Below are 11,647 nucleotides of genomic sequence, written 5' to 3'. Positions count from 1 at the left end.
ATCATTCTTTATTTTAAAGCAGGGTTTTTGTGTCGAGGAATTGTGTAGAAATGGAGTTCTGATTTACACATTTTTAAAACAAACTAAATATAAAAGTGGGTGTGGCCTAACAGGATCAAATACAAAGCTACATTACAGCTGCTGCTACAGAGAGAGAATAAAGATGAATGCAGTGGTTCCTAAACTTTTTCTGCTGTTCCATACTTTCCAGGGGGTGGATTTTCAAGCTCCACTTGTCCTCCATCACCCCAAAAAAGGTCATGAAATACTTCAAGTTAAAAAATGTCTAATATATCGAAATATTAAGATCTAAATCAATAACATCAAATAGCACCAAGGTCAAAAATAAAAGTAGTTGTTTGGTACCAATAACTGATGTTTTAATGTACTCACATTAATGACCTGTTTGTTTGTTTGTGATTAAGTGTATAAACTTTATTTAATAGAGAAAATCATCAATTATTAATAACGAACACAAAAGAATTACATTAATCCTGCCATTCAGTGCGTCCCACCTGTTATGTCTTTATTCGCCAGTAGAGGGCCCCACACAGAGAACCACTGGGTTAAGAGGAAGAGGAGTGCAAACTACTGACCTGAACTGAAGGTTTATCAGACCATTTAAAGTGAAGTTTATGTGAAATGACATAAAAAAACTAAAACACCAAAAGTTTTTTAAGAAAAGTTTTATTTGTCTATAGGGGGAACTAACTTTTGCATACATACGTATGTGTGTGTGTGTGTGTGCACGCGTGTGTGTGTGTTGGGGGCGGGGTGTATGGACAAATGATGAGTCCACATGACGGTGATGTGACGGACATTTCAGCTCTTTAAACTGGATAATCTTATGACCTTCGGAACAGGAGATACGCTCTGATCTATAAGACCCATGTGAGCACATCATGTTCTTCCTAAAGCAGGGTTTTCAGGGTCAGATGGGAGACAGAGATTTCTGTCTCACACACACACAGGGTCAGAAAGTTAATCCTGCTCACAATAAGGTGTGTGTTCTCTCTGAGTTCTTCTCCTTGGTCAGCTGATGGACGGCATTAGTGCTTACACTCATGTAGAGAGATCTGCTGATCTGGTAACAATGAGGACACTTCTTTACGAGAACATCTCCACTCTGCTTCAGCAGATCCTCAGGTCCATCATGTGTTCAAGTTTGAGTTCTCGCCCAGTGATGGGCTGTGATGATGTTCCTTCTCCGGAATAAAAGAGACTTTAAGTTCGTCTGCACAACTGCTTCAGCATCACGTCCTGAACATCCTGAAAGCACCAATGATCAGGAGTTTTCTTGAGCTTCTTCTGTGTTTGGTTGGTTGGTTGTTTTGCAAATATATAGATTATGTTTTAGTTCATGTGATTGAACATGTGGGTGGAGTTTATTTAAACTGAGGCAGGGCTATGCAATAGTGGGCTGGGTTTAAATTAATGTGGGTGGAGTTTAGTTTTGACACGAATCATGGGCAAAATAATTATTATAGCTGTTTTAGACATTTTATTTAGACGCTCAATTATTTATTATCAGGTCTCAGTATAAGAGGATAAATGTGGAGGTTTGTGTTATGAAGGAGATCCAGCATAAAACATGCGCCAAATCAAACATGCAGATCACAAATCAGAATTTCATAGCGGATCGGTCGAGGCCCGGGTTACCAACAACCACCACAGGTATCATTACTAACAGGGTACCGGTGTAAATTGTGCTGCTGTTGTCTGAAGGAGGAGAAGGAGAGGAGGAAGACATCTACAGAGACGGCAGGGAAAGGAGAAGTGGAGGAGAGTGGAGGTTCGGGTTGTTACTTTAAATGTTGGTACTATGACTGGTAAAGGGAGAGAGGGAGCTGATATGATGGAGAGGAGAAAGGTAGAGGGGTTGTGGGTTGTGAGATGAAGGAAAAGGAAAGATTCTGGAGTGAATTAGATGAAGTGGTAGAAGGTGAACCTAGAAATGAAATATTGGTGATTGGGACAGTGTAGCTAGACAGCATCGGATGGTGGTCTGTAGGATGCTCTTGAAGGTGAAGAAGAAGAGGACGAGAATGAAGGTTGGACTGCATCAAGGATTGACTCTGAGCCCTTTCCTGTTCGAGGTCAGACAGGAGTCTCCCTGGACTATGATGTTTGTGGATGATATTGTGATTTGTGGTGAGAGTAGTGAGCAGGTTGAGAAGAGCCTGGAGAGGTGGAGGTACACGCTGGAGAGAAGGGGAATGAAAGTCAGTAGGAGTAAGACAGAGTACATGTGTGTGAATGAGAGGAAGGGCAGTGGAGGGGTGCGGTTGCAGAGAGAAGAGGTACCATTAGTTTACACTGTTGACCCCATGTACCTGAACTCCTCCACCTTCTCCACCTCTTCTCTCTGCAACCGCACCCCTCCACTGCCCTTCCTCTCATTCACACACATGTACTCTGTCTTACTCCTACTGACTTTCATTCCCCTTCTCTCCAGCGTGTACCTCCACCTCTCCAGGCTCTTCTCAACCTGCTCACTACTCTCACCACAAATCACAGAGTGTGTTAGAGAAGTGAAGAAAAGAGTGCAGGCAGGGTGGAGTGGGTGGAGAAGAGTGTTAGCAGGAGTGATTTGTGATAGAAGAGTATCTGTGAGAGTGAAAGAGAAAGTTTATAGGACTGTGGTGAGACCTGAGATGTTGTTTGGTTTAGAGACAGTGGCATTGAGTAAAAGACAGGAGGTGGAGCTGGAGGTAGCAGAGCTGAAGATGTTGAGATGTTCGTTGGGAGTGACGACGATGGACAGGATTAGAGATGAGTTTATTAGAGCGACAGCGCATGTAGGACGTTTTGGAGACAAGGTGAGGGAGTTGTGATTGAGGTGGTTTGGACATGTGCAGAGGAGGAACATGGGGTATATCAGTAGGAGAATGCTGAGGATGGAGACACCAGGAAGGAGGAAAAGAGGAAGACCAAGGAGGAGGATTATGGATGTGGTGAGGGAAGACATGCAGGTAGTTGGTGTGAAAGAGGCAGATGTAGAGGACAGGGTGGTATGGAGACGGATGATCCGCTGTAGAGTCTCCTAATTAGAGAAGCCGAAATAATAATAATAAGAAGAAGAAGAAGAAAAAGAAGAAGAAGAAGAAGAAGAAGAAGAAGAAGAAGAAGAAGAAGAAGAAGAAGAATATTATTATTTTTATGTTAAATAATTGAGTTTTCAAACTAAATGTTTGAAGCTTTGATTCCAGTGTAAGTTTCTGTAGTTTGTCAATTGTGTGTTGTAATGAAATGAAAGTCTGTTTGATGCATTTTGAGTTTTATTTGATCACTTTTTTTTTCCTCTCGCTGAATTCTGATCTCTCACTTCTAAAATTCTCTGTAGGTTTCACAAGAGAGAGAATTTCCTCACATGATACAGATTAGGCAGAGGCGTGGGAGATTCTCATATAGGAAATTTTTTTTACACACACACACACACACTCACACACACGCTCACACACACACACACACACACACACACACACACACACACACACACACACAGTAGGAGTGGACAAGGTGACAGTGGTAAATAAAGGAAGAGTTTATCCGTTGGAAAGAAACGAAAGCTGCAGCAGCTCAGGTTTGTGGTTGTGTTTGTGGTTGTGAGTGTGGTTGTGGTTGTGTTTGTGGGTGTGTTTGTGTTTGTGGTTGTGGTTTTGTTTGTGGTTGTGGTTGTGGTTTGTGGTTGTGTTTGTGGTTGTGGTTGTGTTTGTGGTTGTGGTTGTGTTTTTGTTTGTGGTTTTGTTTGTGGTTGTAGTTTGTGGTTGTGGTTGTGTTTGTGGTTGTGGTTGTGTTTGTGTTTGTGGTTTTGTTTGTGGTTGTGTTTGTGGTTGTGGTTGTGGTTGTGGTTTTGTTTGTGGTTGTGGTTTTGTTTGTGGGTGTGTTTGTGTTTGTGTTTGTGGGTGTGGTTGTGGGTGTGGTTGTGGTTGTGGTTGTGGTTTTGTTTGTGGTTGTGGTTTTGTTTGTGGTTGTGTTTGTGGGTGTGTTTGTGTTTGTGGGTGTGGGTGTGGTTGTGGGTGTGGTTGTGGTTGTGTTTGTGGTTGTGTTTGTGGTTGTGGTTGTGTTTGTGTTTGTGGTTTTGTTTGTGGTTGTAGTTTGTGGTTGTGTTTGTGGTTGTGGTTGTGTTTGTGTTTGTGGTTTTGTTTGTGGTTGTGTTTGTGGTTGTGTTTGTGGTTGTGGTTTTGTTTGTGGTTGTGGTTGTGGTTGTGGTTTTGTTTGTGGTTGTGGTTTTGTTTGTGGGTGTGTTTGTGTTTGTGTTTGTGTTTGTGGGTGTGGTTGTGGGTGTGGTTGTGGTTGTGGTTGTGGTTTTGTTTGTGGTTGTGGTTTTGTTTGTGGTTGTGGTTTTGTTTGTGGTTGTGTTTGTGGGTGTGTTTGTGTTTGTGTTTGTGGGTGTGGGTGTGGTTGTGGGTGTGGTTGTGGTTGTGTTTGTGGTTGTGGTTGTGGTTTTGTTTGTGGTTGTGTTTGTGTTTGTGGTTTTGTTTGTGGTTGTGTTTCTGGTTGTGGTTTTGTTTGTGGTTGTGTTTGTGGGTGTGGTTGTGGGTGTGTTTGTGGTTTTGTTTGTGGTTGTGTTTCTGGTTGTGGTTTTGTTTGTGGTTGTGTTTGTGGGTGTGGTTGTGGGTGTGTTTGTGGTTGTGGTTTTGGGTGTGGTTTATTTCTATATTTATTGATTAGTGTAGAATCTGAATGTTGATTGATTGTAAGAGAAGTTTTTTTTTTACACTGATCTCAATTCATCAATAATCTCCAGTGAGTTTCAGGTTTTATATAAAAAAATAAAGATCAGGAGAATAAAGTGGAGATATTTTGAGAAGAATCGCAGTTTCATTGTGAAGGATTTGATTGAATCTACTTTACGATGGAATTTAGCAGTGAAGGATCTCAAGTCTCTTCTGTGCAGTCAGAAGGATTTTGATGGTTACGTCTGTGATATTCGAAGAGAATTTTGTTTCTCGAAAGAGATGATGGAGAAGATGATTAAAGAATTTCACCCTGAACACCAGCATGATAAAGAGATTTAAACCTCAGAGAACTGCAGATTTAAATATTATATTCATTCTCATAATCTTAGATCTTTATTTTAGTGCCATTAAAACACCTTCAGATCATCACAACATCAAAACCTCTCTGTTTTATTTACATTTTTGGAGTAAGAATGAAGATGAGGATGTGGATGAAGATGTGTTTGAAGATGTGGATGAAGATGAGGATCTAGATGAAGATGAGGTTGAGGATTTGGATGAAGATGTGGATAAAGATGAGGATGTGGATGAAGATGAGGATGAGGATGTGGAGGATGATGAGGATAAGTGTGTGAATAAAGATGTGGATGAAGATGAGGATCTAGATGAAGATGAGGTTGAGGATTTGGATGAAGATGTGGATAAAGATGAGGATGTGGATGAAGATGAGGATGAGGATGTGGAGGATGATGAGGATAAGTGTGTGAATAAAGATGTGGATGAAGATGTGGATGAAGATGAGGATGTGGATGAAGATGAGGATAAGGATGAAGATGAGGATGAGGGTGTGGATAAAGATGTGGATGAAGATGAGGATGTGGATGAAGATGAGGATGAGGATGTGGATGATGATGAGGATAAGGATGAAGATGTGGATGAGTGTGTGGATAAAGATGTGGATGAAGATGTGGATGAAGATGAGGATGTGGATGAAGATGAGGATAAGGATGAAGATGAGGATGAGGGTGTGGATAAAGATGTGGATGAAGATGAGGATGTGGATGAAGATGAGGATAAGGATGATGAGGATAAGGATGAAGATGAGGATGAGGGTATGGAGGGAAAAGAATGAAAATGAAATGTTATTGCTGTGATAATTGTCTGTGTGTATTAACGTGTGTATTTATGTGCTGTGGTGTGTATGTGTGTGTATACGTGCGGTAGGTGTGTGATGGACAGGTCAGCTGTGTGGGCGGAGCCTCTTCACAGGTGCATGCTGGTCCTGACCTGTGTGCTCGTGCTGTGTGAGGTCATCGTTGGACGTCTGTGTGACTCCCTCATTAACACGGTGGACAGCTTCCACACCCTCTACGTCCTCATCGGCATGGCGATCTCCACACGAGGTGCTGAGGAGATCCCCAGCATCTCAGCTGAACCCAGAGCAACAGAACCACAGGAGAACCACACATCTCCTACCGCTGATGGATCTCAGTACTCCAGGTTTCGCGTGAAGTTGGTTGGAGGTTTGATCTCAGCCCTGCTTCTCTCCTCACTGTGTGTGTCCATCAGCTTCGATATCCTGAGCCACACACTACAGCCTCACCCCCTACAGCGCCCTCTCCTGGCCACAGCCCTCGGTGCAGTCAGTCTGCTCTTTAATATTCTGCTGCTGGTGTGGAGATGTTCAAGACGAACAGATTCAGGAGTTTATGGTCTCAAAAAAAGTGAGACAGAAACTTCTTTACCTCCAGCAGGTATAATGTTAGATGTTTACAGTTCCATCCAGTAGATCATCAGGTTTGTAAAGATGCTCTTTAAACATTTGAATCATCTTCTCCTCCAGGTTCTCCTCATGGTGATGTGCTGATGTTTTGTAACCCCGGGTTGAACGATCTCCATCCAGACCCTCAGGATCACTCGGTTCACCGTCGCTCCAACTCCATTTCCCATGATTCCTCTCACACAGATGCACATGGAGAAGAGGATAAATGTGAGGGCAGCAGCAGAGACTCAGGTCATGCTGGTGAGAGACGTTCCTCACACTTCCCATATGAACTGTAATAAACTGATCAAATGAAGATGTGCATTAGATTGTTATTTTAGCTGGAAATGACGGGGGGGTGAACATTTTTGCAGTTCACTGTAATTGTGCACATCACGATGGTGATGTTCCTGTGTGGTGTTTCTTCAGCAGCTCGGCAGTGTGATGTGAGTGGGTGTATAAGAAACATCATCATAATGTTCCACAGCCTCCTGGGTTCTTCTCTGGTTCTGCTGAATGGATCACTTCATCTCCTCTGTGTGAGGTTCCAGTGGAGGTGTGATCTGAGCGTCTACCTGGACCCGGGGTTCTCCATGCTCACAGTGCTGGTTCTATTAGCAGCGGTGGTTCCTGAGCTCTGTCGTCATGTCCTGCTCCTCCTGCAGGCGCCACCACCAGGTCTGTGCATTGAGGAGCTGAGGGCGGAGATGAAGCGTGTCCCCGGCGTGTTAGGCGTGCACGAGCTCCACGTGTGGCAGCTTTCTGAGATGTGTGTCGTAGCCTCTGTGCACGTGCACTGGCCTTCGTGTCTGAATGCACTCGAGTGTTCTGAACTCCTAAGGAGCATCACAGATGTTCTGAGAAGGTTTGGGGTGAAGTTCTGGACCGTACAACCCGAGTTTGTGACCTCCCACCCTGAAGATGCTGCTTTCCGGCCGGACTGCACACTGCGCTGTGGGAAAGTGTGTGTGAGGAAGATGTGCTGTTTACCTCCAGAGACACCTTTCAGCTCCACATCTGTCCACAAGAAGCAGAACACACACCAATAACTGATCAGAATTAAACACAAACACGCAATTTATTTACATCAATCACAGAAATATTACATCTGAACAATAACCAGTTTTTATTTTCACATCAAAATGTTTACATTTAAATTATTAGATTCAATTATTCGAATTTCTACCCAATAAAAACATTTTAAACGGAGCAATAAATTTTAATAAAATATAAATATGTTCTGCTTTATATAAAGAGTGGAATAATAATTTATAACTCAGTAAAATGTACATTTACGTGTAAAACTAGGTGAATAATAAATATCATTCTGAAAGCAAATTTATAAACCCAAATGGTTTATTATTTGACTGTGAATTTCATCTGATTTACATAAAAAAACCATATATTTTATAAACAACAGCACCTGGAAAAGTGTGGAAACACCTGGTGTATGTTCCTTTAGTTTTTATGGTAAAAAGCAGAAACACACTGGAGGACTGGACCGTAATTGAGTGGAAGAATGTTATTTTTTGTCTTTAACAGAAGAACATGTGTGAGATGAAGTACAGGAGAGAAGATGTGATCAGACTCCCTCACCCCCACACACTCACACATGGAGATGGAAGTTTAATGGTTTGGGGTTGTTTTGGAGCAGTGAAGATTCCAGAAAGTAAAAGTGAACCATCATGTCTCCTATTCCACACTTCATCACCGTGCAGTTCCGTCTGGACTGCGGCTCATCGGAAGCGACTTCACCGTACAACAAGTCGAAGAGCCGAAGCGATAAACACGTCTGAGTTCTGTAGGTGTTATTTAGAGAGCAGACAGACGTCTGGAGTGATATCTATCATGGAACCACCTGCCCAGACACCACACCTACAGTTAATCCTCTGTAGGAGTTTTCAATAAAAATAAAGTGGAACATCTGCACATTCAACTTGTAACTTCCTCCTTTTTTTCTTTAAACAATAACAGAATTGACCTGCACTTGATGTTATTAGTGCATTAAAGTGAGGCAGAACCTCGTACATTTCTCAGTATGTCAGGAATAAACATTTGGACACGTCTGATCTACTTATAATAAACAAAACAACTCATTTTACACATTTTTATCAACTAACCGAAAGAGAATTGTCTGATTGATTATCATTATAGCCGTTACTCCTGCGTATCTTATTATTTTTATATATTTATAGTATAGAATATTGTTTTATGTATATTTAATATTTTATACTTTACATTTCTATTTCTATTTGTATAAAATGTTAGTTTTATTTGATTTCTATCTACACGTGGGACGGTTGTAAAAACACGTGAATTAATGTGTGTGTGAGTAAAATTGAAAACAGGAGTATTTGAGTTTTGATCTGTAAAATCTGTTCACACCTGCAGCAGTTCAATAACTTCATTATAAAAAATACACACAACACCAGAGAGCTTATGTTCCATGTTTTTACTGTTTTTATAGATTTTTTTTTTTTAAGTTAGAATGAAAAATGGCGTACAGCTTTAAAAAGCGAATGAAAGGTTGTTGTTCATTCAACGGCAGGCCAACCACAGAAACCTGCCAACCAAGCAACAGACACCAGAAGCCAGGGAAAGCTTCTCGTGGTTTAGTTTTTTGTGGTTTGTTTAAGTGGTTGCTTCTGGTGTCTTGCGCTTAGTTGGCAGATCAGAGTCGACCTGGCGCTGTACACTGCAGGCCCACTGAACCCCAGATAAAGACTGCAGAGGGGCTTCCCGTCCCCTCAGGGAGGGTGTGGCTCCCCCACATGACCTGACCCGGAGGCAGAAGGACTCAGTGCCACACCCCTTGGCAAGTGTGTTTTGACTTCTCCTCCTCCTCCAGAGATCTGTAACAATGAGAACGATGTCGGATTACATCATCATCATCATCATCATCATCATCATCATAACCCTTCCAATGAAACACGACCAAAGCGAATTTATCTCCATCTCAATACTTCCTGTTTATATTTCAGTTAACAGTCAATAAAACCTTCATAGTGCAACTGATAAACCAACCGTGTTCTTCACATCAGAGGACATGCCTGCCTGCCTGCCTGCCTGCCTGCCTGCCTGCCTGTCTGTCTGCCTGCCTGTCTGCCTGCCTGCCTGCCTGCCTGCCTGTCTGTCTGTCTGCCTGCCTGCCTGCCTGTCTGCCTGCCTGTCTGTCTGCCTGCCTGCCTGCCTGCCTGCCTGTCTCACACACACACACACACACACACACACACACACCTCATCCTTCACTTTTAAATAAAACACAAATCCTGAGCCACACCTTACACACACACACACACACACACACACACACACACACACACACACACACACACACACACACACACACACACACACACACACACACACACACACACCTCATCCTTCACTTTTAAATAAAACACAAATCCTGAGCCACACCTTACACACACACACACAAACACACACACACACACACACACACAAACACACACACACACACACACACACACACACACACACACCTCATCCTTCACTTTTAAATAAAACACAAATCCTGAGCCACACCTTACACACACACACACACACACACACACACACACACACACACACACACACACACACCTCATCCTTCACTTTTAAATAAAACACAAATCCTGAGCCACACCTTACACACACACACACACACACACACACACACACACACACACACACACACACACACACACACCTCATCCTTAACTTTTAAATAAAACACAAATCCTGAGCCACACCTTACACACACACACACACACACACACACACACACACACACACACACACTTTTAAATAAAACACAAATCCTGAGCCACACCTTACACACACACACACACACACACACACACACACACACACACACACACACACACACACACACACACACCTCATCCTTCACTCTTAAATAAAACACAAATCCTGAGCCACACCTTACACACACACACACACACACACACACACACACACACACACACACACCTCATCCTTCACTCTTAAATAAAACACAAATCCTGAGCCACACCTTACACACACACACACACACACACACACACACACACACACACACACACACACACACACCTCATCCTTCACTTTTAAAATAAAACACAAATCCTGAGCCACACCTTACACACACACACACACACACACACACACACACACACACACACACACACACACCTCATCCTTCACTTTTAAATAAAACACAAATCCTGAGCCACACCTTACACACACTCACACAAACACACACACACACACAAACACAAACATTTGCATCATCCAGAACGTTCTGTTCTGCTGTTCTATCTGTTCATCTCCACACCATCCTCTTTCTCCCTCCTTCTCATTTCTCCTTCGTTTTCAATGCAGTGGTCGGTTTCTTTTTTTTGTAGAAATCCTCAGTAATAAACATTCATCCTAATTTATTCTAATGATCTCCCTGGAGCTTTTTGTTTTCACTCTGAGAACTGATAAAGAACTCTGAAGAATGTGATGGAGATGTGATTTTCTTGGGGTGAAAAACATCTCACACTCTGACTGAATCATGCAGTCTCTTAAAATGAACTCAAACAGGTCAAAGAACTTACAGGAAAGATGCAAGCAGTGGCACCATGGCCAGAAAGATCCTCAGGGAGCAGCCGAGCTGAGGAGACATCAGTAGCAGGATGTTAATGATAACAGGCATCACAGCATCATAAAGATGAGAATAAAATAATATATGAGCTTTTAAAGAGCTTTCTCCAGACACTCACCATGAACAGCTCGAGTCCTGCTCCTCCTGCAGACTGAAGAAGTCCCGGGGGAAAGAGAGACCGAGCTTCTCTTCCTCTCACTATTTATTCTCTCTCTCTCTCCCCAGACCACGCCCACGTCAACCAGCCACGTCATGGAAAGAAAAACTATTTCTAGGTTTCGATTTTCACAAACCCAAAACTAAAGCAATAAACCAACAATCAATTATTAACACCATGATGAAAACATTCCAGGTGTGTGTGAGCATCATATCACCAGTTGGTGTGTTCAAAAACTCATTCTGGTCTTTATTATCTACAGAATGTTCCAGAGTGAATTCCCTCACAGGAGCTCATCACTTTCACTAAATTCATTAAATCCATTAAAAGAAAAAATATTCTCCTAAAAACAACTGAATATGAACAAAGGAGCTCATGTTTCGTTCATGTTTGATGTG

At 42.4% G+C, this 11,647-nt stretch overlaps 1 protein-coding gene and 1 long non-coding RNA gene across 6 annotated transcripts in view; one reads left to right on the top strand and one right to left on the bottom strand.

The window, feature by feature from the left end:
- The window catches only part of LOC310732450 (proton-coupled zinc antiporter SLC30A1), an 8,639-nt gene extending 89 nt beyond the window's left edge, over nucleotides 1-8,550 (top strand). The window contains exons 1-5 of one of the 5 annotated variants that reach the window (XM_083553026.1): nucleotides 983-1,317; nucleotides 3,344-3,583; nucleotides 5,907-6,436; nucleotides 6,526-6,705; nucleotides 6,874-8,550. In XM_083553026.1, the coding sequence (XP_083409152.1) occupies nucleotides 5,914-6,436; nucleotides 6,526-6,705; nucleotides 6,874-7,493 (1,323 nt within the window). In that variant the 5' untranslated portion in view covers nucleotides 983-1,317; nucleotides 3,344-3,583; nucleotides 5,907-5,913 and the 3' untranslated portion in view covers nucleotides 7,494-8,550. Of the gene's footprint in view, nucleotides 258-982; nucleotides 1,322-3,343; nucleotides 3,584-5,399; nucleotides 5,710-5,906; nucleotides 6,437-6,525; nucleotides 6,706-6,873 lie in introns of those variants that run through there. The other 4 variants (XM_083553027.1, XM_083553025.1, XM_083553028.1 and 1 more) reach the window with 4 other exon arrangements.
- Nucleotides 8,551-8,881: 331 nt separating this feature from the next.
- Nucleotides 8,882-11,386, bottom strand: LOC310732561. Its single transcript, XR_014535494.1, has 3 exons — nucleotides 11,211-11,386; nucleotides 11,046-11,101; nucleotides 8,882-9,296 (listed from the first exon to the last, which is right to left on the bottom strand). It is a non-coding gene; the product is annotated as an uncharacterized lncRNA (long non-coding RNA).
- Nucleotides 11,387-11,647: the final 261 nt, after the last annotated feature.

The sequence above is a fragment of the Silurus aristotelis genome (genome assembly GCF_946808225.1).
Source record: "Silurus aristotelis genome assembly, chromosome: 10".
NCBI lineage: Eukaryota > Metazoa > Chordata > Actinopteri > Siluriformes > Siluridae > Silurus > Silurus aristotelis.
This window is presented reverse-complemented; position numbering and strand designations above follow the sequence as displayed.